Consider the following 26,013-nt stretch of genomic DNA (forward strand, 5'->3'; position numbering starts at 1 on the left):
CTGCTGTTGGTACCCTGCAGCCTGCAGGATTGGGCAGGATTGATGCAGTGCTGCAACGGCCCCTGTGATCTCCACAGTCTCGTGCATGGACAGCCCTGACAGCAAGATGGCGCTGTAGCTCATGCTGCACTACATGGATCTCTTCTCCAGCGGCACAACACAGTATGCAGGTAATGCCCCTGAAAAACCAGAGCTGAGTCTGCACATGTGAATGTTCCGGCATGGTGGTTTTTTCAGCTGTATTGTCATGTTAATGATGTCTGTTGAAATATTGCTGCTAAAATGAAAAAAAAAATCTCACTTGCATTGAAGACAACCTCCAGCGAAAATCAAAAATGAGTACCCTTGTGTTCTGTTCAATGCATTGTGGGGTTAGTAGGACATTATTTTAGGAAAATAGCATTTAACGCAGATTTCTGTAGGCAAGTGAAACAAGAGTTGCAAAAAAGTCTGGTGTGACAATATCACTGACTGTTGTTATTTTGCTGAAGCTCAGAAAAGACCATGCCTTTAGGTGAGGGTATTTCCTTTATTTGGGGTTGTGTATAAATGAGACAACACGACAACAAAAGGTGGCTTTCAAGTTTTTTCGCTGTAGCTCGCTCACAATCAACAGCTAAATTTTGGACTCAGTTTTTTTTTTTTTGACATATACAGTAATGTACTAATTTATTGGGAAGAACTTGAACATTGCTTCCAAATACACTCAGTTCCGATATTTTGACCAAAAAAAAAAAAAAAATCCACTGGAATCATGTACCTTAATATGCATGTGTGTTTAAATAGTGTCTTACAGTTGCCACTGCAGTGCTGCTGAACCGCACAGTGGAATCCTTTCTGAGAGGTAAGCGATGTAGGGGTGTGTGTCTGTATAATCGGCCTGCTACAGATGGCAGCTTTTCAAACCCTTTCAGTGGCAAAGCTCAAAGTCTACAGTATATGTGACCAGAGTGTTGATGCTGTAGGGCCACAGCGGGAAGTAATGCTGTATGGTGCCAAAGATGGAGAACATCCAATGGCAGAGGGCAGTTTTCTCCTATTATGTTGCATTTTACAGGCACGTGATCGTTCGCACGTCCTGCGGACAGGTTTGTGGATTTACACAGGCAATATGAAATAAATTAATTAAATGCACCATGTGCTTATTTTGGTTTACCATTTGAACCTGCAACCTTCTGTGAACAGGTCCAGTTCCTCACCCACTACTCTTCTCCTACTACAACGTGTATGTGTTTTTTGTTTTGTTTGTTTTTAGGATTTACTGCCTGAGAGCCCACCAAAATCATCACACGGCAGCTTGTACCTTTAAACAGCGCCTTCATGTACAGCACCATGTCACAGACCTCCCAGCTGTGACGCAGTGTCTCTTCAGTACTGAATCCTTATTCCCTGTGCTGTAAATTATGAATCGACACATATGCTAGTGCATATGTTTTCATCATAATAGATAGGTTAGATGAGGACAATGATGTAATGACCTTGGTTACTTTCCACTGAGGAGAACTACTGCATGTAAATGTATGCCTTTTGTTGGATTGTTTCAGTTAAAAAATAATTTAATAAAACAATTAACATTAAAAACCCACCCAAATGCAAGAGCATGCTATCTGCTGAGTGTTTCTTTACTATTTGTGTTGCACTGGTTCCTCCGTGAATTAAACAAGAACAGTGTTTCTGACCCCATCTGATTAAATTATTAGTGTTACAACAAGGAGCTGTGAATTGTTCTCTTGCATGAATTAGCCATATACATCTCCCTGTACAGCCCCATTTTGTGCTTATATGTAGCACATGTTTTGATGGATATGCTAAGCACTCAGTGTTCAGTATTCAGTGTTGATAACTGGTGCATTGTGCTCTTTGGCAGCTCCTGTAGAAAGGGTTTATTTTACTAGACTGATTGGGTGATTTACAGATGGAATCACACTTGTGTCCTAAATGTCTCCTCTCCTCCAGACGTGGCTTGTAAATCGTTTCTATAAGGACAGTGTCATCTATAACTAGAGACATTCATCTTTCAGCATTTTTTTTTTTGCCTCTTCCTTCCATAGCTAATTGGTAAAATCACCACATAACACATGGGAAAAAGAAAGATCACAGCACATTGGTATCTACTGTCTGTCGGTCTCCCTACTCTCCAGAACCTCCACTTCAGCAACAGCAAACAGACTGAACAAAAATTAAAAGATGGAAAACCAACAAAAATTGTGGTCCACATGCAACAGAGAAACGAAACATTTGCCATTTATTTTTCCCCGGCTTGAATCAATTTTGAAAGTGCAATAGTTGTAAATCAATAATGAATATATGAAATAATACTGAAATTCATATTCATATGAATATATACTACAAGGGCCATATAACGAATTGGGACAGCCTCACACTGATGACTGGGCGCCATTTTGAGGGAAAGCGTTTAGGACTAGCGATCGAAAATGCCCTATTTGATAAGGCCTATGGTTTTACTTGCACCAGCGAGCGTTTAAATGGTAATCAATTTACAACTATCTTTTTAAAAGGAATGTAGAAAGCAAGTAATTAAATTCACAGGTAAAAATTTGTAAATATATGTGTGGGTCACCTCAGTAGGTGAAACGATCCGCGAAATGTTTAGTTTGCTAGCCGACTAGGTAACGTTAGATCGTTTCCGTCATACGGAAGTCAAGAGTTGGCTTTAGATTGATTCAGATATAAGGTTCAAAGCAAACAACCTCATCAAGTAATCCCAAATACTCATATTAATGGATTGGTGCTGTTTCTATTTCTTCGCTAGCAAAATCGCTGGCATAGGTAATTTACCTCAGAGTTCCGATCTGGTAGCCGTTGAACGTCGTTAGATGAGCAAGAGTTAGATTGCTAGTTAGCCAGTTGCTAGCCAAGCTATCACAAACAGTTGGCTGCTATTTTTGTGCAAATAGATAACGTTTGCTTTGTCATGTTCTAAATCTGTCGTACATTATTGTTGTAGGTAGTCAACATCGTATGGAAACGGATTTTCTGAAATGTGAAAATGGATGCTTCGATAACACAGATGCAACTCTGTGGTGAGTTCTGTTTTTAATCACTCACCAACAGTAATGTTATGTCCACAAAGTGAAATTTGAACCATTCCCCGTTGCTGGAGACTTGCTTGTGACATCAATCTTAAGGTGAAAATGAGTGTTTTTCGTTACAGCAGCAAAGACAGATCTGAACTTGCTGCTTGAGTGCCTCAAGTATCAGATGAACTGTCCAGATTCACAGAAGCAAGCCTTGCTCGCCATCTACTCCATCTGTCAAGAGAAAGGTAAGTTGTCGTTATAATTGTGGTGGTTGTTGTTGTTGTAATTATTATCCAGAAGTAGGACCCTATTCATAAAACAGTTAACATCATCATAGTTCTACCACCTGTGAAATAGACAAACCAGACTTATAGGCGTAATATTTCATATTAATTCATTGTTAATTCATATTGCCCTAAATTTACTACACATTTGAATATGTGTGTGTATATGGAAAAAATGTGTAGTAAATTTAGGGCAATATGAATACTAGAAGAGCAAGGAGAAATTGTAAAGAACTGCAGGAGCTGGAGTGCAGTATTCTAGATGTGACACGACAGTCAGACATGTAACGCTATTTCATGTGCAGGGATAGCAGCATGCACGTTTTTGTTTGTTTCCCTCTCCCAGGCGAGATTATAGACTATTTCCGGGAGGTGGGTGGAGTGCTGTTTGTTTACAACCTCTCCAAGTCCAGCAAGCACATGGAAGTGAAGAAGGCAGCCCTCTTTACTCTGGGAGGCCTGGCTGAGTGCAACGGTGGGTCAGAGTCCTGTTTTCTGCCCAGCATTGAATGGGAACTTTGGCTGTTCTCAGATCAGTTATCTGTGATAAGTCCTTCCATAACCATATGGTATGTACATCTAACTGGAATATGAAATAAATTGTTGGTTTCCTTAAAAGGAAGATCATTGGGAATTTGAAGATGAAGTGCAGGTGCATGACTGGATGTGTGAGAAACAGAAAATGAATGGATATTACAAAGCCCAATAATTGGTACTGTATGGCACATCCATATACTTTCCATGGGTTTTATTTTATAATCAAAGAGACACTATTCGTGTCCTTTTACAGAAAGAATCAGTTTTCATACTGATATTTTTTTGGTATTGTCAATACCTATTTTATTGAAGTTACCGCCTGTTCTGAGATGGTAGCAGATAAAGGTGTTCACAGCTGCAGACACTTGGTCTATTGATAAGTTGTGATTCTAAGTAAATGCAACAGGTGGCACTGTTTCCCATGTATGACAACATGTAGAAAAAGCCTCAACACAGAAACATTTAAATGAACTAGTTTTCAGTGCACGCTACAGGGCAGCAGAAAACTGATACTGTGTACCGAAACATGTTAATGACTAGCTTCTCTAACCTCTCAATGCTGATAAGTTGCCGTGTTTGTTTTCAGAGGAACAGACACATTGGAGCCATAGTGTAGAAAACATTTCCTAGCTACCAGTGCCATTTCAGGAAATGATCTTGCATGCATTAGGGAGTTACAAGGATGTTAGAAAGCAGCCATTGGGCTCTCGAGTGGCTCAGTTAAATGAGTCTTCCGGCTTCGGTTTGTGGGTTTCTCTTTGAGGTGTGTCTATTGCCATGAGTCTGTAACAGCAGGGAACGTTTGGCATTGCTCCGCTGTTTTTGGGTGGGTTATTTCAGCCTGGGTTTCCTCCTGCTCTCAGCACCCTGTAGCTATGGCCACATCTGAAGGAGAATTTCTGCTCTCTTGCCTTGAGCGCTACTCCTCAAAATGGTGCAGAGTCACATGGTGGAGGTTGTCCCAAACAAGAAGGAGGAACTTCCCCTTGACTGCTCCCTTGGACTCAGTGTCCTCTGTCAGAAATGGCTAAGTTGCGTAGCCAGGCACAGGCAGGGGCCTGCAGCTCAGACCTGGCTTTCATTACTGTGATAAATAGTGGTGGTATGCCTTTGTGTGTAACAGGGAATTGCTTTTGCTACTCCCTAGCGCTCCTGTGAAGCAGCATAGGATGACAGGGTGAGATGAGCCTAACATACATTCCAATCGTGAGAGGGGAAAGAAGGCTGTTCCAAAAGTGTGTGGGGAAAAGTGCCATTCCAAATGTTAGAGAGGGAAAATAGGCCATTCCAAAACTATGGAAAAAAGCAAAAAAAAAAAAAAAAAAAGAAAGTATCCATGATTTGTCCTCCATTTCTTTGTAGGCTACAGAGATGTGCCGGTCGAAGAGGTAATACATGTTAACTTTTGTGTTTTATAGTGTTTTGCCAGCAGGTTTTGTGCAGTGTGGATTTTTTCACCTACATGGTGCATGTGCTGGCGGAAGATTCTCCCCTCACTCTGAAAAGGGTGGCCGTGTACATGGTGTCAGTGCTTGTCTCCAATAACAGTAAGGACATTTCCAATGGCAAACATCATTCTCCTTCTTTTGTACGTAATTATGTTTGAAGTGGTTAAAGTACTGCAGTTACAAGGCTGCAGGTTTGAACCCTGGAAGTGGCAGTGCTGTATTTCCCTGGAGGTTGTGAATAAAGGGAGAATAAAATAAGTAGCACATCACACAGAAATGGATAACACATAAAATATAAACGATCTAAGTCACACTGTCTCCTATGCAAATATGTTTTTTTCTTACAAATGAGCGGGTGGATGTTTAAAATTCAAACAGAGAGCAGGGCTCGGTCCCCGCCAAAGCAGGCAGTAAATTTGTCTCAGATGAGACAGGGAATCACCTTGGTGGTGAAGCTTGTTTTCTCCTTGGCTTCCATTTGTAGGTCTGCTATGCTGCCCTCGTCCTTTACCACACCACGATAAAGGATGCCATAATTTCATTTTCTAGAGGTGAACGGTTGCACCTGCGGGTGTGGCCCTCACAGACTATGCCGCGCTTTTCTGTTGCAGAATCCGGTCAGGTGCACGCAAAAACCACGGGCTGCATTGACATCCTGCTGCATTTATTCAGGTACTTACTGGATTTGGTCACAGTAGGCATTGTGACACCTGCCTGTGGTTTCTAGCAGTAAATAAACTCTCACCCATTGGCTCGATTGATTGATTGATTGATTGATTGATTGCTCTTTCCAGGACAAGTTTTCCTGTCTCGGATGATGACGTGGGGCCAGCCAACATCTCTGAGCTCTGGCAGCTCTGGACGTCTGTGTCGAGCGCCCTGTGCGGCTGTGTGAACAACCCGCAGAACGGTAGTGCGGCCCGGCGCAACAGGCACCTCCAGGACAGCTCTGTCCACACTCCCTCACAGTCCGGTGCCCTTATGATAGAGGGGTCCTGTTTCTGGTTCTCATTGTGCTTCTCAGTGATCACAGTGGGCTGTTCCATTAATCCACAGAGTGGCTCAGTAGACTCTTGTAAGCAAGCAGACACAGAGAGGATCCCTTTTAAAAAAAATTCATTTTAAACACAGTGCCCTTTTCACATTTCCATGACGCTGGGAGCCTGTGCGCTACATCGTTAGGTAACAGCATGAGCAGCAACAAGAAGGGTGGTGTGGTGCAGATGATCATGCTATTCCACTCTGACCGTGTGTGTGTGTGTGTGTGTGTGTGTCGCGTAGCTGGGTAAGCTCCAGGAGCGTGTGTGTGTTCCTTTACACAGCTGCAGTTGTGTATGTGTGTGTGTCACAGTTGGAGTGCTGCAGTGTTTGTAATTTATGCTGACAGCTCTGGTGGAGTTGATCCACACTTGTGCCGTCGCCTTTCATGCTGAATCTTACTTGACACATGAATATCTTGTGCTGCGGACCCTCACATGCTCTGGGCCTAGATGGTATACAGACTCAGGCTCCCTGAACGCTTCACGCACATTATGTGTGTTAATGCGGCATCTCACATGTCATATTTATTTCAAAATCTGTTTTTCCAGGTTATTTCAATCAATTTGCTTTAGTTTCAGACACCAAAGGCATATTCTAGTATGTTATTTGTTGGTTTTCAATTGCTGTATTTTTTTCTTACCATTTTTTTCTGTGAATTCCCCCAACAGAAGAGAACCAGTGGCTATGCATGTCCATCTTCCCTGTGGCTACAACGTGGCTGGAGAAATTTGTACTGCCGAGAACAGAGATTGTGCAGCCAATCTGTTCCTTAATAGGAATGACCGTTGCTAATAACCGTGAGTATGAAATAGTGGGGAAGACACGAACGCACAGAAGAGGGAAAACAAGTTATGAAGCGTCTCTTCTGATAACAGTTTGATGATCTAGGAAGTCCAGCACAGAAGAGAGGCAGGAGTCATGCCCATTCCCGGAACAGCCTCAGAGTGTCTGTTCCTGGTGTGTCAGCGGCGAATGGATCGCATCATTTTTTTTCCCCCTCTTACGGTTCTGTTATTTTCTTCTTCACATACTAAATTCCTGTTCGGTGTGCCAAGTAGCCAGGCCTATGCTGAATCATTCAGGGTCAGAACCCTCTCTGAATGAGGAGATATGTGCTTCATTCCTGTGTGCTGGTGTGAGTGTTTGATCCTAGTGTTATTTTTAAAATATTGCATGGCCTGGGATATTGCATTTGCCCAATTGATAATCTGTTTCTTATATGAATTAATCTGGTCAGGGTGAATGATCTATACCCATCTGTGCTGACAGCACAAGTTCAAACATTTTTAAACCAAGTGTGAAAGGATAGAGGAGGTCATAATTCTGTACTTAGTTATAAAAAAGTTATAAACCGTATATCAGTGCTGTTTTGATATCATGAAACATATTTCCCTTGAGAGAGCTGTCTGTTAGTATCCTAAAATCCATGACATAGGTTACTTTGCCTGTGGCCTGGGTTTCAGATCAAAAAGAGGACTCACACAAGGCATTCGTGATGTCATCAAGACTCCCCTTAATGGCATTTTTGATTGGCTGAAACGGAACACCCCATCCATCACGGTGGCTCCTTTGTAATCGTGTCTGCTCAACACTTAAAGACAGCTGTTTCAAGGCAGGAGCCTTTATGCGGCATTGAAACTGGTACCAATGGCTCTTTTTATACGCCTTCCTGTCATTTCGCACCTGGTTTAAAATGGCTGAACGGGCCACTTTATGAGTGAATTAAGACAGAGAGCTCCAGCAGCCCTGTCAGTGCCGACCCCCACCCCTCTCCATTCTCCCTCCGCGACGTGCTTCCTAATCTGAGCCACCACAGCTGCTCTCTGCAGCCATGTTATCTCTCTCCACAGAGGTGGCCAGACAAAAGGAGGGTCCTTTAGTGCCCGTTGGTTTGTGTGGTCAGCTCCTTAATGCACAATCAATGCACCAATCCGAAACACTGACGCTGCAGAAGCACACAGAGGTGATGTGTAATGGGCAGTGAGAGAGGGCTCTGGAGAGGGAGGGACCGTGCTGTTGTTCTGCTGATGCCTGACGATTATTAACGGCGAGCAGGGGGAGGTGGGTGGGGGGTCCGCACTTAGAACAAGCCGTGCTCTCCTCCTTGGGTGCTAGCAGTATTCTGGGCTAATTTATTTAACCCAATTAATTTAACTCAGGCATCATCAGGGCTTGTTAGGTGCTGGTTTGCTTAGATTGCCGGGGGTATTTTAACAATGCATCATTTCAGCATTTAGGATTTTTACTCACTGCTGATTCATTTATTGAATCAATGATTTCAGTCACTGGAATGTCTTTAAACAATTCCAAAAAAGGTAACTCCTGCAAAAGCGAGTGCTTATTCTGCTGCAGATCCCTGCTACAGGTTGGTAGTGTGTGCAGTGTGCATGCTCAGCACAGGGCACAGTGTGTTAACACCCCCTCTTGCCCCCCCCCCCCCCCCACCAATCCCCAGCCTCTGCCCAGGAGCGGTTTTCCTCGACGGGGGGGCTGCGGACGCTGACGCAGTCTCTGGTGAGGCTGGCCTCCGAGTCCGCCAGGAGCCCCCTGGCCCGCGACCTGGCGGTCCTGATGACCAAGACCCTGTGCGTCTGCATCACTGACAACGGTGAGCCAACCCGACGACCAAGGAGCCCGACAGAAAGCGTGCATGAGGCATAGTGCTGAATCACCCGGGCTCCTGACCCTAGAGGGTGCAGGTTCACCCAGGGACCGCCACGTAATATGGACTGCTTCAGTGCATGTCTGTGTAACGGAGAATATGTGTTAGAAACGGAGGTTGTCCTGGATTAGACTGTCTGCTTGACAAATAAATAGTGCAGTGTTATATCTGGGGGGGGGGCTGCGTTTGTAAACCCTGCCTTGAAAGCAGGTCAGGGTTGGGTCCACCCTGCAGCCTGTCAGACAGTCGCGGCCGAAACAGCCACCCCTGGCGCTCGAAATGTCAGCCCGGATTAGCGGTGCAGGCCAAGGTTTGGATGAACTCGCTGTCCTTGAGCCGAGAAGCGTGGCAGGTCGCATCTGACAGTTACGCACAGATGAGAGTCGGTCAGTGGGGGGGGGGGGGGGGGGGGGGGGGCTACCATTCCCGTTTTTTAACCTTCCCACCCCCCTTCCCCCACCCCAAACCCTGCGCCCCACTCCCCCAGATCCCCTGGCCTCGGGGCTAGCCCAATACCATCTGGTGCCCCGGCTCCTGACCCTGCTCTCCTGCCCCACCCTGGACCCCGGAGACCGGCTGTGCATCGTTCTCGCTCTGGGCCACTGCACAGAGTCCTGCGGTGAGTGCCTCACACACCCCCTCAGCCCCCAAACCCCCCCGCCCAACATGTATGCATCACAGCACATATAAAATGCTCATAGGATTTACAGTACATTGAGTCTCAGCCTGTGATGTAACAGGATACCTATCCCAGCTCTGTGTTTTATTAAACGGGTTCCTTTCGGCTGTCATGGGAAAAGAGCGGCCGCTGCGATTGGTCAGGCTGGCGGTGTCTCTTCCTGTCCGTCCCCCCTCCTCTCAGCCCCCCCTCTGAGTGTGCTGTTTTCCAGAACGCAGAGCGTACACGCTGCGGGCAGCCACGCTCTTCTGCAGGAAAACCGACGCAGTGCTTCAGCGTGAAATGGAAAAAGCGTGTGATTTTTAAGCAGTGCCTTTTTGTAAATGTTGCACCCTAAACCTATCAAGCAAATTTTGTCTGAAGATATCTATCCCTGCCTTTGCATAGTTTTGTTTTTAAACAGTTGTGAAATTGGATTTATAGGCTACTTCAGAATAGCTTAAAACTTCATTTATTTATTGAAAATCCAATACACATGCATTCTTACTTGAAGATAAATAATAAAAAAGAAAATATTTCTGTGCAGCCTGCGTGGTACAGCTGGACACAGAGGTCTGGTATATACATGTACACAGGGCTGCTCGTAAGTCCCGGATCTCCCGATGTAATGTACACACAGCTCGTACAGGCACTCCAAACTAAAGAGTTTAATGTATATACAGAACCTACAGTACTGCAATGCAATATTTTCACAAGGGCAGACGCGCTGGACCGTACGCTTGAGTGCCGGGAGCTGGCCGTATTAAAGGTTTACCGAGAGTTCGTTACATTGTAAGCGGAAGGTGTGAAATTCAGAGCATTACAGCTCAGGCTGGGTAAAGGCCATCCGGTGCGCAAGCTGAAAATTAGTAAATGAAGGCAGGCAGGGGAAAGGAATTCGCGCTGATCTGACGCCCGTGTCGGAATAAGTGATCCGTGGTCCAGATGACTCTGCATTTTATTGATCGGTGTGGTTTTTTTTTTTTTTTTTTGCACGGCTTAGGCATCTCTCTGTGAAACCGCCACCCACTTAAAGGCTGTTTTCCCGCTCACGCGGAGAGAAAACGTGACAATTTACCGATCGCTGAGCTGCACCGTCACCTGGATCGATGCCACCTGCGTCTCCGCAGGGGTCTGGAGTGAGCAGGGTGTCGGTGTTCCCCACCCTGGTCCTGGGATCCCCCATTGTCTGCTGGTCTTCTGTTCTAAAAAAGCACTCTCAGCCAAAACCAGAATATTGTCCTGGATTTGACGGTGTCTGACAGTCACCTGCTAAATGTTACTGAAGATGTGCCTTACAGTGTTTTTTTGTTTTTTTAAAGCGACGACTGTCCTTTTTACATGCTAGTTCCTCGTAAAAAAAAAATGCACATAAAGAGAATGAGAAAATGAAACCCAGCAATAGTGTTTGGTTGGACAAACCTAGCTTTTATGTAACAGCTTTACAAGGGTCATTGAGGCTGTTTGCGCTTGGTGCACTTACCCTGAGTTTCATTTTCAAACGCTGATGGAAGGGGGCCCACAAAATAATGTCTAGCTTCATTTAGAAAAACGTGCTAAATTATAAGCCGCGTATATTTTTCAAAGGAAAGCCCCAGGTACACTTAAAAGAAATGAGTTATATCGATTAGCGTTCGGTCTTGTCTGAGTAAGAGTGATGTTGGAGGGAAAGTGAGCTTGCACAGTGGGTCGTCCGCCCGGGCTGCGGGGCACAGCTGTTAGCAGTGCATTCCCTCGGCCTCCCCTAACGGGCCCTGCTTCCCCCCCCCCCCGGCCCAGAGGAGCATCAGGTCCAGCTGCTGCAGGCCGGTGGCCTCTCACACATGATCCAGCTGCTGGCCGAGTCCCAGGACGACGAGCTGAAGAAGGCCGCCACCTTCGTGCTCCAGACCTGCAAACAGATGAGTGAGCAGAGTGTGTGTGTGTGTGTGTGTGTGTGTGTACACATGTGCTTGTGTGCGTGTGTCTACATGTTTGTGTATGTATATCCAGCAGTGTGTGTGTGTGTGTGTGTGTACACATGTGCTTGTGTGCGTGTGTCTACATGTTTGTGTATGTATATGCAGCACTGTGTGTGTGTGTGTGTGTACACATGTGTGCCTGTGTGCGTGTGTCTGCGTGTTAGTGTATGTATATGCAGCACTGTGTGTGTGTGTGTGTGTGTGTGTGTGTGTGTATACACATGTGTGCCTGTGTGTGTGTGTCTGCGTGTTCGTGTATGTATATGCAGCACTGTGTGCGTGTGTGTGTGTGTGTGTGTGTGTGTGTGTGTGTGTGTGTGTGTGTGTGTGTACATGTGTGCCTGTGTGCGTGTGTCTGCGTGTTAGTGTATGTATATGCAGGCCTGTGTGCTGTCTGTTTGTCTGTGTGCCTGTGTGTGCGCTTGCACTTGCCTGTGTGTGCGTGAGCCTCTCTGTATGTGTGCCTGCCTGTGGGTGTGTGAGCCTGTATGTGTGTGTGCGCACGTGCCTGTGTGTATGTGTGCGTGTGTGTGTGTGCATGCCTGTGAGTGTGTGTGCACGTGCCCTTGTGTATGTGTGAGAGGAACAGAAAGAGGCAGAAGGTGATCTACAGTGTTATTAAGACAGGAAGCCAGGGACGTGCCTGTCATGCTCGCATTCCCTACATGCCTTTCTTATCGCAGCCTCACGCTTAGTTTCATGCCGTATTCTCTGTGTGCCTTTGTGAAGATCACTCAGATTACCGCCCTGGATTCCGTCCAGAAAGAGCAGCGTTTTCAAACGACTCCCAACAAGTTTCGCTTTATTGTCAGGGTATTGACAGGGTTTGATATGTAGATATCTGGCACCCTCCGAAGCGCGCTGTTGCCTCAGATAAATGAGTGACTGTTTCCTTGAAGCTAAGGCCTTGGGTGTGGGCGGAGCCGGCGGCCCTCTCCAGGTTGACCCCGGCGACCCCGTGCAGCAGGGCGGGCCTCCCTGTGATGTGCAGAGTTACTGGAGGTCGGCATGGGAAATGCAGAGGAGGATCATGCAGCTGGAGAATCCGCAGGCTGAGGTGAGGGGCTGCAGCAGGGCCGGGTCAGAGGGGCCGCAGCAGGACGCTTTCAGGGGCCACAGCGGGGCGAGTTTAGGGGCCACAGCAGGGCCGAGTTTATGGGCCACAGCAGGACACCTTCAGGGGCCGCAGCAGAGCGCCTTCAGGGGCCGCAGCAGAGCGCCTTCAGGGGCCACAGCAGGGCAAGTTCAGGAGCCGCAGAGTTCAGGGGCCGCAGCAGGGCACCTTCAGGGGCCGCAGCAGGACACCTTCAGGGGCCGCAGAGTTCAGGGGCCGCAGCAGGGCACCTTCAGGGGCCGCAGCAGGGCACCTTCAGGGGCCGCAGCAGGGCGAGTTTAGGGGCCGCAGCAGGGCAAGTTTAGGGGACGCAGCAGGGTGCCTTCAGGGGCCGCAGCAGGGTGCCTTCAGGGGCCACAGCAGGGTGAGTTTAGGGGACGCAGCAGGGCGAGTTCAGGGGCCACAGCAGGGCGAGTTCAGGGGCCGCAGCGGGGTGAGTTCAGGGGCCGCAGCAGGTTGAGTTCAGGGGCCGCGGCAGGGTGAGCTCAGGAGCTTAGTCGGTGAGAGGTGAGGGCGCTTCAGCAGGTCATGGTTAAACTTCAAATATTGCAGTGCTCCCCTTGCCTTTAAGTGTAAGGAAAGCCAATGGTATAAACGCACAGGTCCTCCAGAGTTTTTTTTTTTCCATTGACAGTAGCTGTTGATTTATTGATTTATTGCAACATCCTCACACTAACTCAATCAAAGCAAACATTTGAAGGCATTACAAGTATTTGGAGCATGTGGCCTTGTGGAAATAGCAGACATGGTTCCTGTGTGCTCTGCCGCGGCGTCCCCTCGCTGATATCCCCTCTCGGTTTCAGCCCTCGCAGGTAACGAGGTCTGTCACACAGATGGGGGGCGGTGGGGGGGCTGGGCAGGTGTGACGGAGGCTTTCTCTCTCTCTCTCTCTCTCTCTCTTTCTTTCCCTCCGCCTCTCTCTCTCTCCTTCTTTCTCTCTCTGTCCCCCCCCTCGCTGTGCGCGGGGTCTGCAGGGAGGTGTGACTGAGGGGGAGAGGGACAGGGCGAATTCCACAGATGAGCCTCCCGGCCCGGAGCGAAGTGGCGCGACGGGGGGCAGCGGGGAGGAGATGCCCCCGCCGCCTGCCCAAATCTGGGAGGGGACTCCGGTGCGGAGAGTCAGAGGCCCGGGGCAGAAGAGGGGAACGGCCCGCGACGTGCACAAAGGCTCGATTGAGAGGGCAGAGCTGACCCCGGCCCGTCCCGCCCCGCGATCTCACAGGCGCGACGAGCGAGGGGAGGGCGTCGGCTGCCGGGTCGGGGCCTCCGCGGTAACGGTAAACACCCGAACGCCGAAACGGCCCGTCCCTACCCGGGGCCCAGAGAGCCCGGATCACCTCTTTTAGCTGGAGCTCCGCTCAGTCCCCCGATCTCCTGCGGAATCCCACACTGTATGGCATTCTTTGCATTCTTTGGTGTTATTAAATTGCTTGGTTCGGCCTGGCCTCGGTGTCGTGTTTCAGTGGCAGCGAGGATGGCCTGCCTGCTCAAATGTGTGCGTGTGTGTGTTTGGAGAGCGAGGGAGGGGGCAGGCGGGGGGGGGAGAGGGGAAAGCAGGGGAGAGGCCGCGGGCGTCTGCGCTCCCTGTTCTGCAGGATTACACTCAGATCCAGAGCAGAAAGTGCTAATGAGCGGCATTACGCCCGGGCCTCTCCGTCAGAGGACCTTTTGCCATTCTAAATCACATCAGCTTTCCGACGTTTCTGTAAAATTAGTGACACTAATCTAGAGCGGCGCGTGTGCGTGCGCGTGTGTGTGTGCGCGTGCATGTGTGTGTGTGTCCAGGGGTCCGTTAGGAGGCAGATTTTCCCGGCTGGCATCAGGAGAGAGGTGCCACAGCCTCCGGCCCGCGCCAGCGGAGAAGGGAAGAGAGGGATGGCAGGAGCCGTGCAGGAGCTGCATCACGGCAGGCGCAGTGCCTCCTCTCAGCCACAAGGTGGAGCTTCCCAGCTGGGGGAGCCCGCGGCACAGGGGGGCACAGTCTGTTCCTTGTGCTGCGGGACGTCTGTCAGCTCTTCCCAGCCGGCCGCAGGGGGCACCAGGGAGCCCGACGGGACACGCAGACCCCCAACTGCACCCCCGGAGAGGTACACCCAAAGACTGCAACACACCTCCATGTTAAATACACACAGTACAGGTTTGAGAGAGGGGCGGGTAAGCTGTACATGCAGCACTAACACCACGCGTGTACTCACACATTTTCCATTCCCGTGTTTGCACTGGGGCTTTGAGAAAACAGGTTGTCTCAGCACACAAGAATGTCTTGCATTCCAAGGGGCTGTCAGTGTTCACTGTACAGTGTGACGGAATGCAGTCCCAATATCGTTGCACAACGCCTCTCTTGTTATTAAAAGGCTTGAAATTGGTGTAAGCCCATCGACCATGAGATCAGAATTAAACTCTAATGAAAAGCATTTTGCCGGCAACGGGACAGAGGTGGGGATGAGATCTGGTTCGTTCGCCGGTGATCGGGGTTTGCAGGATCAGTCGTGCTTGAAGTAATGACTCATTATGGACAGGGCGAAAACAGCAGCCTCTCCATGCAGACAGACACCCAGACACAAGCCGAGCGGGGATTCTCCAGAGATGCATCCAGCCAGCCTGTGTTTTTTTTTATTTTATTTTATTATAAGGCTGGCTTTTTTTTCTCTGCAGTTGTCACAAATGTTTTGGAATGTGGTGTCTAAGGCGAGGAGAGCCGCCGCCTGACCTGCTTTTCCCAGACTGTCCCCCCCTTGCACATTCGAAAACGCTGCTTTGAATTTGGGCTGCGTCTCAGGCGGTGTCCTGCCGGAGGTACCTGTTAGAAACCCGCCGGTCCGGTTTCCCCCGACGGGCTGGGCCGTGTGCCAGGGGCTTGTAACGGGGGCGCTCTCTCTCCCCCTCTGACATGCCCCTCCTCCCTCCTCTCTCTCTCTCTCTCTCTCTCTCTCTCTCTCTCTCTCTCGGGCTGCACGTGGGCAGCCCTGCTCTGAAGAGGGTGGGGGTCCCTGCAGGAGCGAGGGGGGCCGAAGTTGCAGCTTCAGCTCCCAGAATGCTTTGCGTCAGCACGTCCGTCTCCATCAGTGTCGCTGCAGCTGCAGCTGCCGAGGACAGAGAGAGGACTGGTTACCCCCCCCCCCCCCCCCCCCCACACACACACACACACACACACACACACACACACACACACAAACACACAGCACCCTCACTGCCCAGACCGTTCTCACAACGCTGCGTCTGTTCCCTCCCACCTCTATCTCCGTGCGCATCACCCGTGGACGCGGTCGGCTCACTCCCTCAGTTCAGCCCTCAGACAAGGTGCTTTTTTAAAAGCCGTGCACCGACACACCGCGGCGTTTACGTGAACGTGAGGGTCTGTGAAACAGGAAGCCATCGTCAAACAAGTACAGTGTGCTGTGATGCATATATTGCCTTTCATCTGATGCTGTCTTTCAGCCGAGTTATATTCCAACGTCCAGACCCAGTGGAGAGAAGAAGTGAAAGCCGGAACAGGCCAGCTTCTAAAGGTACTAAACTGGCATCTGTTACAGGGTTGGCGTAGTGTGTACAGATGGGCTGTGTCCCTGCGCCTGGAACATGTGAGGGGAGGTGGGCGTTTTCTCTCTGCTCATATGGAGCCTGATGGGAGGTCTCGCTCTCTTCGCAGATCATATGTCCCTGTGTTCAGAGATCCTGCAGAATGAAATCAGCAGGATCCTGAAAACGCCAGCCACCGTGAATAAACAAACCTCCTTTCGCTGCTCAGGTTGGTAATGAAAACATCAGCGGCTTGTGCGTAGAAGCCTTTTATATAAAACAAAAAAAGTGGCCGTCCCAGTTAAGCTAATGTTATTGGTTTTCCACAAAGCGATAAAAAACAATTTCAGAACACCAATGGTGGGCCCCTTCGGAAAATTATATCCTCACATTCTTTTTTTTTTTTTTTTTTTTATCCAAAGGCCCAACTGGGTCCAAAGGTATAAAAAACAACAGCCTAGCCTCAGTCTCCACCTCCACAGTTTGAATGTATTTACATGGGTCTGTTCTGAAAAATGAGGATTACCTTTCAGGTGTTACTGCCTTAACACCACCCCCACAAAACTCGCACGGAGAGACAGGGAGGCCCATGATCCCCACTGTGGGTGGAGCTGTCGTGTGCTTTGAGTCACTGACTTGTTTGAACCTTCTAAGTCTTAAGACTTGCAAAGCTCTTCATAACAAAACAATGTGATTGGTTAAAATACATGGTGGCCCCTCCCAATTTGGGGTTCAGGAAGTCTCACCCCCCCAATCATTAGTTTCGAAACACAGGTAAGGGGGAATTTCACCTGTTGTTTTTTGGGGTGCCGGGGGTGTGTGCGGTGTGCTTTTTTGTGCTGTCATACAGTGGAAGACTGATTGGAGCTAATTCCCAGAGAGCAGACAGGTGCCTGGAGTGCTCTGTAGTGATGATTTTGTTACATTTACATTTAGTCAGAGGAAAACAAAACTGCGGAGAGAAGGCCCCATGAATAGCAGTACACACTGAGAACAACAGACCCCATTTCAGCATGTTTCAGTCCATCACACAGTGCCATAGTAACCGGGTTTTCTTCACTGTTAATAGAGCTGTATCAAATGAAGTAAAATGGCCGCGGTCCACTCCGGCACTCCGGACGCACTCTCCAGGAAAGGACTGGAGTGTCCTAGCAGGGTGTGCAGCCAGGGCTCTTTAGTTTAATGTGTAACAGTGGAAAGATAAGCAAACGTGTGAGGGATTAAAATGGCCAGCAACAGACTTCACACCTGGTGCACCTTCTGCTAAACAGATTGCGCTAAGATTTCTTTTTCTTTTTTTTTTTTTTACACACATTTTAATATAAGAAGGCATTTTGATTTGGTGCACTCTGATTGTAACAGACTCAGGAAGCGTACACCTTGGTGTCCTGATGGGACCAGAATCAAAAAGCTCCAGATTTCCTTTCGTCTTAACGGTTGGGATTCCAATGCTTCAGCAACTGCCTCCTTTTCAGGGGGTAGTCATGGCAGCTAGCTGTGGAAACCCTGCAGCTGCAGCCACCGGTATTCAGTGTAAATAGCGTGCAACTAGCCTCTTAACTTTTAGCACCCTGATTTCAAACCAGCACCAGCGTCCAGCTGGAACCCGTGCAGGTCCATTCCGTTTGATCTCAGTGCCTCCCTGACAGGGGCAGTGTCGCTCAGGTATATCGGGGTGTGGGGGGGGGGGGGGGGGGGGGGGGGGGGGGGGGGGGGGTCAGGGGTGTGCGATTCGGACAGGAACATGCGGCGGGACCTCTCTGTTTCTCTCCCAGCAGGCTGCACGGCGGGCCCGTCTCTGGCCAACAGCAGGAATTTCACCCAGATCCTGCGCTCCTGCCAGCACAAGTGTGACAGACATACGGTCCTGCTGGAAGCGGAGGATCGATTCAAACGGGGGGCCGGGCGGCCAATGGGAGCGCGGCGTGGCGGCTGGGAGCGCTGCAGACGTAAGGAGTCCGCTGGAGGAAGGGCTTTCACGCCGCTGTTGTTCCTTCCCTTCCCCTCCCACCCCTCCCCCCCTCTGGTGCCTCTCTGATTCAAGAGCGGCCCCAACCCCTGCTTTTGAGACGCGTCTCTGCTCCACTCTGCTCTTCCAGACCCGGGCTAGGGGCACCAGCGCGCTCCAAGACAGGCGCGCTAATCTTTGTGAGCAGAACACCGCAGGGCAGTTTCAAACAAGGGGCCATAGAGGCAGATTCAGAGCTGGTGGCTTTATGTCTGTTCGCCCCAGCCTTTCCAAAACCATTACTATCATTGCCTCTAATATTTCAGCCATTTCAGCAGAAGGCAAATGACACACAAACATGCCAAGCACACTAAAGTGGAGAGGAAAAAAAACACTCTATGGCTGCAGCAGAGAGAAAATCATATTGGTGTGGCGTGCGTGGTATGTAGAAGAATAAGCAGCCACCAGTCTTGTCTGACAGTGTTGCTTTGTTGTTTGTTAGTAAAAAATGGATTTAATGTTTGTTTTTTTTAAAGGTATGTAATGTCAGAAATGCTGCAGAAATTGTTATCCACACTGGAACAGTCTAATTGGCTATTAGGTTGCTGCCAATATGAACGGAATGAAGTATACAAGACTGTTTACCACCGCTAATGTGTTAAGAGCATGGAACTGAATCTTGTAAAAATTACATGCTTGTGCCGCGTTTGTGTGCATGTGTGTCTTCCTCTGTGTGTGCGTGTGTGTCTCTTCCTCTGTGTGTGTGTGTGTGTGTGCGTGTGTGTGTGTGTGCGTGTGTGTGTGTGTGTGTGTGTGTGTCTCTTCCTCTGTGTGTGTGTGTGTGCGTGTGTGTGTGTGTGTGTGTGTGTGCGTGCGTGTGTGTGTGTGTGTGTGTGTGTGTGTGCGTGCTTGTAAGTGCTGCAATGACAGTTTCGTGGTGAAAGGAGAAGAGCGGCTCTCTCTGTGTTTGTTGGACTCGGTTCAAATCCAAATGTGTGCTGACACACCACACTGCAAGGGGGTTTTGCCCAGCTTTCATGCGCAAAAACATTTTGAGGAAGTGGGGAGTTTTAGGCACACATTTCCCTAAAACGCACCACAACAGTGTTATTTAGATGCAGCCTCTTTGTGCAAAACAAAGTTCTGCATTTCCTTTGCAACATTGCTACCATTCCGTCCCGAAGAGGAATGCACAACTGTAGCACCGGTTATGCGGAATTCAAACGTGCCGAAATCAGGCTCGTGCTCAAAGCAAAGTCTGGCTCTGGCGCTGAATTCCATTAAAGGGTCTCCTACGGTTCTGCTGTGGAGCTCGGATGCGGCCGTGTAACCGTACACCGCGGAGTGTCATCTATTTACAGTTAGTTGATATTCCACGCACATTCCCCTGCCTGCTGGTGAAAAATGTCTCTCTTCCTGCGGCCTTTTCAAGAGGCAGGGTATAGAGGGGGCCCTGTGGGCGCCCCAAACTATTGTGCTCGCGTTTACAGGGTCCCCATCAAAGCTGCCACCTCACGACTGGGCCAGAAACTAAAACTCCAAACCATACACACAGCTGTAGACATGAAACATTAAAAAAAATGTCCCATCTCGCGATCGAAGGCTTGCGTGGTTCGCTTGCCAGCCCTCTGCTCCCGTTGAATGATGACATGGGATTTCCTTGTCGGCACTGCACTGCTGTGACTGTTCCTTTTCATGGCAGACATGTGCTTCCCCAGTCAGCCCTGTGTGCTCATGTTTCTTTCCTCCCCCCCCCCACCCCACCCCCCACAGAAGTCTGCCTGACACCGATGCACAAGGGGTCCTCTCCAAGGAGTCTGTCCACAGATCGCTGGAAGAAGGATGACAGAGGATGTAATTTTCTGAATTCCTAAGCTCTCAGACGTTTACCAGTGCTTCATGCTCACGAGTACGCTACACCTCTTTAACCAGCTTGTTTTTCAGATTTCTCTCTCTCTCCCCATTCCCAGGGATAACTCTCACTCCTGCTAAGAAGTCAAGGATTTCCGAAGGTAAGCAAATGGAGCCAATTGCGCCATTTCATTCCGCCACCACTTAGTCACTGAACACATCACCGCAGACAAATTCAGATTGCATGAGCAACATCAGCAAAATGGCCTGGGTGCCTGAGATGGTCTAACCCGCAAGACGCTGCACATTTCTTGGAATGGAAAGACCAGGAAAAGAGCTCCGCTCTCGCAAAGTGCGCTGCTGTGTGCTGAGCCAGAAGCGCTAATATTTGCCGGTGATAAACGGCGAGATATGAGGCCATTAGCGGCGTGACGTCTGTGGGGGTGTACCTGCGTCGCCGCGCGGCAGAATCTGTCCGTCGGGGGGTTGTGGGAATGTGACATTTCAGCCCAGAGAGGCCTGCTCTCTGCGTGTATCTGTCAGAGCTGCGGCATGTGCAGGAAGAGCGCCGCCACCAAACGCCTCACCGAGGACAGCTAAAACAACCAAGAGTGCTCTCGTCATCAGCAGCCCGCCATTGCCTTTACGGCCTTTCAGCTTTCACTGAAAGCACTCCGCATGTGTGTGCGTGTGTGTGTGTGTCTGTGTGTGTGTGTGTATGTGTGTGTGCATGTGTCTTTTGTTGAGCAACGGCGACAGGGCTATGCTGTTGCGCAATATGAAGGGCTATTTTTTTTCCCTTCTGTAGGACCAGTTCTGTTTGTGAGGCCTATCTCTCTCCTTGTGCATTGCAACACAAACACGCGTGCACACACACACACACACATACACCGAGTGAACCTGTGGAAAGAGCTCCAGGCGTATGTTGCCAGGGCTAGTGCTGTGACAGGGTGAGATGGATCGTGATACACTGCTGTAAGCAGCAGGGCAACTAGCCGCAGCATAGGGGGCGGGTTCTCTCTCTCTCTCTCTTTCTCTCTCTTGCTCTCTCTCTCTCAATCGCTTTCTCTCTCCCCCCTTCTTTTTCTCTGCCTCTCATCCCACCCCCTTCCTCCCTCCCACCCTCTCTATCGTATACCCTTTTTTTCCTGTTCTACTCCCTTTCTCTTCTAATCTCTCTATCTTCCACTCTCGCTCTCTCCCAGCTCTGTCGTGCTCTCTGTGTCCCTTTCTCCCTCTCTATGTCTCTCTTTCTCTCTCTCTCTTTCCCTCTCCTGTTTTTCCTGTCTCTCTCTCCCCTCCCACCCGCCACCCCTCATCTAATTTATAAATAATTCACCAGGACAGCCCCTGGCGTGGCTCTCTTAAGTAACCTAGGCTTGGGATTTAGCAGTGCCACCACCACAGGCCTAAAAGCCAAGGTCATTTTGTTTTTTTCGGTTTACCTCTAAATTCAGATTTTGTTTTGTTATTTAATGCTAATTTAATTTATATTCAAATTTAATTGGTTGACAGTCTTTCTTGTGTAGTCAGTGCCAGGACCTATTAGTCGTAACAAACCCGAAGCAGCAGTAAATTCTATATAGTAATTTAATTGTAAACACTAGTCAGCCCTTGTTATGTAATAGGTGGGAGGAGCAGTTGGCTGTTAAAACATGCAATGTAACAGGCACACCTTTTAAGCCACTTTGTGCATTACGGTGGTCGTGCATCCATCATTTCCTTAATATTACATAATGGAAAGGTGTGGTTTCTGTGGCGTGGCTGCCACATGCCCGTTTTGCTGCCGAAGGGCATGCCGTTCAGATCTGTGGCGTGGACTTTCCTTGACACAGCCGCGCGAGCGTTTTTTCGCTGGATCAAGGTGACCGAGCCGTAATGTTCTTTAATCCCTGGCAGCGATTGCGCGCATGCGCATGTTATTTACACGCCGTCCGCCATTGTTTCGCCGCGCGGGCAGCGATGACGGGCGGAAGAGATGATGTAATGCTCTCCCGGACGTCAGTAGATTTTGGTAAATTATTACAGTGTTTGTTTTGGAACGGTGTCCGCGCTGTCCCTCGCTAAAGGACTCTTCAAGGGGAGCAGGTGGCACGGCGGAGGAAACGGCCCCAAATGCTGGCTCTTTAAACGCGTGGGAGGGGGAGGGGGGAGGGGCGGCACATGTAAGCCCACTCCTCAGTGCATTAAATAGATAAATAAATCTTTCCCCTCTGCGACCTGCTTACGTGTGGTCTGCAGGCGAAGGCGAAATCGCAGAAGGAGATGGGAAAGAATAGGCCCTCATGGCTGCTGTGGCTTTGGGTTCTTCCTGACTTTGGCTAATGGCCCTGAATGATTGAGTGTCTTTCTTGGTAGAAATTCTTTTTTTGTATCTTGATGGCTGACGGAAGAGGCGGGGGGGGGGGGGGTTTATGAAAAGGGTCTGATAACTCTGATACAGACTGTATGTTGAGGCCACCATCAGTGCTTAGACACACATGCTCTCATATGCTCAAATACACACGCATTTGCACACTTGCACACATGCACACACAAACACACTCACACCCACATGCACACATACCTACACACACTCTCACACTCACACCCACATGCACACATGCAGTTACCTACTAACACACATGTTCTCACCACAGCTCTCCCTGTTCCTGTATAAAATGGCTCAGGCCTGCCTGTCTCCATGCTGCGGAGTCCCGGCCCACAGATTCTGAAAATGAGTGCAACATGCATAGGAGAACCAAAGCTTTTGCGTCGTCATTAGAACTAACCCAGGAATCAATACTGTCCACACTACTACTGTGGTCCAACGTAACAGACTTCTGCGGTCTACACACAACATGGACATTAAAATGGCTGCCCAGGCCGATCGCATTTCCAAATGGCAGAGAGTACACACACAAACCGGTCGTGTTGACAGTGTGCAGTTGGAAAAGCCTAAAATGCTTTGCCATTCAGTGTATCGCATGCTACATCTTTTTTTTTTCCAGTTGACTGACGTTTTTTGACAGCAAATCTGCTTAGCAGAGATGAGTATCAAAAGGTGGGAGTGGGTGTTACATTTACAGAAATGACGCCGCACAGGAAGAACTCCACAACACATTGCACGTGTTGTGTGGAGACAGATCTGGTCCGGGAAATATGTAGATCCAATTGCCCGTTCCCTCCAGCTAAATAATAAATGATCCACTTGCCTTGCGGCCACCTGACAGTGATTAGCCCGAGGCGCAGCTGACGGGTGGCCCTGGGAACGCGGCGACTTGCCGCTTGCTTGTGCGCGCAGATTTGATTCATGCAGACTCATATTGTTAAGGATCTGCTTCAGGATGTTGGCTCACGTTTCATTTAATTATGTATTTCTCCCTCATGCAGACAAGAACACATACCACAGTGAGGAGGCCACTGCCAAGCAGGGGCAGGAAGAGGAGTCTGAGGAGGACCGGCGCTCCCCTGGCGTAATTGCTTTTCTTTTCTGTCTTGTTTTTAAACTGCGTGGTTCGGCCCGCTCCCCTCTTCAAAACGGCGTGGTCTTGTTTGAACATCTGATTTATGAAATATACACGTTGTTCATTAGCTAAGATTGTTTGGTTTTCTTGTCAGGCGGGTTTTCTTTTTTTGTGCCTGCAAATGCTCCCGCTTGAATTATTTACTCGGGCTCAGGTATGTGTTTTTGTTTAGCTCCTCAGAGAATCTGAACAGCGTGCGCAATTTACCAGCTTCACAAGTATCAGAGTATCAGAGAATGCCTTAAACTAGCTATGAAATGAACATTATGTACTGCCCAGTGTTTATTTTAAAGGGATCGCTGCGGAATACCCAAAGAGCGGGCGTGTGTTCCCAAAAGAAACAGAACAGGAAAGCCCACCGAGTTCCACGCCAAGTCGTTAGTATAGAGTCCATAGTGCTAGAGTTACCAGGCAATGCAACTGGGGACGCAGAAATATGCAGCTCGTAGGGTTGCTTTAAATCAGAATGCGTATGGGGGCCTCTCTCTGTCCCAGGCCTTAGAGAAGAGGGAGCAGGGACGCAGACAGAGAAAGAACTTCACTCCGGAAGAAGTCCGGTATCTGCTAGAAGGAGTGAGAAAACTAGGCCCCTGCTGGAATTCCATACTGTGGTCGTACCCCTTCCAGGCAGGCCGCACCAACGTGGACTTGGCAAAGAAATACAGCCGCTTGCAGGCAAGTTCCTGTTTTTTTTTTTTTGGTTTGTTTGTTTCAAAGCTTCTCTTGCCTGCAGTACTTTGAGATACAGGCAAGCGTGTTGTTAAGTTTTCATATCCTTGATTGCACAATATCTTGGATTTTAAGTGTTTGTAAGTCAAACAACACACACACACACACACACACACATACACACGCAAGTATTAGTAAAGGTTTTCAGACAGAATTAATTAAATTGAAGTTCAGTTCTTCTCCCACCAAATTCAGCCAGGGAAAGATACTGGTAAGCCTTTGGCAAATACTCCTATGGGCTTCTTTTTTGTTTTGTTTCACAATATTGCATAGATGCAGAACAAAACCGATTTGATGACTGTGTGAATAGTTGTTTGATACTATCCTTCTTTCTGACTTCATGTTTTACAGAAGGAAATGTCTAAAATGGAGGCTCAGGATGCTTCATATGTATGAGCCACAAGGCCACTGGAAGAATTGTCTCACTGGTATCCTTAACTGAATTGTTTATATAATTTAATATTTAAATATTGTGTATAGTTGTTTGTTTCCTGGACTTGTTCTGCATAAACAAGGTCATTCAAGGCATTTTGTGTTACTATGAATAACATCTTTAGCAAGTCATATTTAAATTTTGCATGTCAGAGTAAATGTTACACACAAAAATTATACTACCATGACCAAATACAAAAGGCCCGAAACAGACACCACTTTGTCTTACTAAAGAATTGTGTGAGTTTTTTAAATTTTACTTTTCTTTTGTAATCCTTGGCCTTTGTAAGCCTTGGCCTGCTTTTGGTCATCCCATTTAAATTTAAACACTCTTCTACAAACTGGATATGTGTAATAATCTGTGTTATGTACATCTACAATTAGCAAAGTATTAGTTCTTTGTTTTCCTGTGTGAGAAAGTCAAACTGTACTTTCCGTGTATTTCTCATGCACATTGGACTTTGTTCCTCACAAAACAAACCAAGACAAAGTATAAAACGTTCTTTCACCCAACCCCCAAAGCACTGGAGTACATGCTTTATCTACTGTGTTTTTTTAAGATTGCAGAAGTTATGGTCTGTGTGTGGATAAGCTTGATATGGCTGTAATGGTTGGCATTCGCTAACCTTTAAAATGACAGCAGTCGTCCTTTGATTTAGCCCTTCCATTGAATTTGAAAGGAATCAAGAGTTTTCACACCATGTACTTCATTCATGCAAATGTGTGGCTCAGCAGAACTTGCATTGGAAATACTCTCCACAAGGTACATAGTAACCGGTAGTATTCCATAAGGGGAAATTGATACATGTAGAACAAGTATTTCCCCTATAGCCACTGCAGTTCTGTGCTGTTGGCTTCATTCACCACCGGCTCGGAGATCCGAGTTTTAAAGGCAGTGTAAAAATGTCTGAAGCCTGCAGAGAGATTATCGCGTTTGTCAGAGGCAGCTTCTCCTCCCCGGTGCTGCATCAGAGGGTTTGTTCTTTCAACCCAGACCCCCGCCCAGCCTCCCCCTGAAAACCCCTTCCTCCAGAAAGAATGCTGCCCCTCCCCCCACCCCCCTCCCCTATTCAGTCTGTGAAAGGTTGTGTGTGTGTGTGTGTGTGTTTGCGGTGCCACGGGTCAGAGTTGAAGTGATATGTTCTGTGATGTAACAGGAAAAGGGGGGAAAACGGCCAGCGAAGAGGGTGGAAAGATCCCTACGTGAGTTTGCATGTCCGCAACGGCACTCTGCAAATCTAGGCGAACGGCACACCGCATTGTTTGGCCAAACTGCTGATTA

The 26,013-nt window shown here is 48.5% G+C and overlaps 1 protein-coding gene across 1 annotated transcript; it reads left to right on the forward strand.

Moving 5' to 3' along the window:
- The first annotated feature begins 133 nt into the window (after positions 1-133).
- Positions 134-25,938, forward strand: terb1 (telomere repeat binding bouquet formation protein 1). The gene is made up of 21 exons (XM_036544206.1): positions 134-170; positions 3,161-3,286; positions 3,672-3,800; positions 5,281-5,409; positions 5,922-5,982; positions 6,105-6,220; positions 7,020-7,148; positions 8,807-8,959; positions 9,501-9,632; positions 11,451-11,585; positions 12,532-12,689; positions 12,799-13,179; positions 13,550-13,558; positions 13,721-14,017; positions 14,532-14,833; positions 16,185-16,255; positions 16,396-16,494; positions 18,044-18,214; positions 23,437-23,519; positions 24,066-24,249; positions 25,889-25,938. The coding sequence occupies exons 1-21, from the start codon at positions 134-136 to the stop codon at positions 25,936-25,938; spliced, it is 2,952 nt and encodes a 983-aa protein (XP_036400099.1).
- Positions 25,939-26,013: the final 75 nt, after the last annotated feature.

Source organism: Megalops cyprinoides, chromosome 13, assembly GCF_013368585.1.
Source record: "Megalops cyprinoides isolate fMegCyp1 chromosome 13, fMegCyp1.pri, whole genome shotgun sequence".
Classification (NCBI taxonomy): Eukaryota; Metazoa; Chordata; class Actinopteri; order Elopiformes; family Megalopidae; genus Megalops; species Megalops cyprinoides.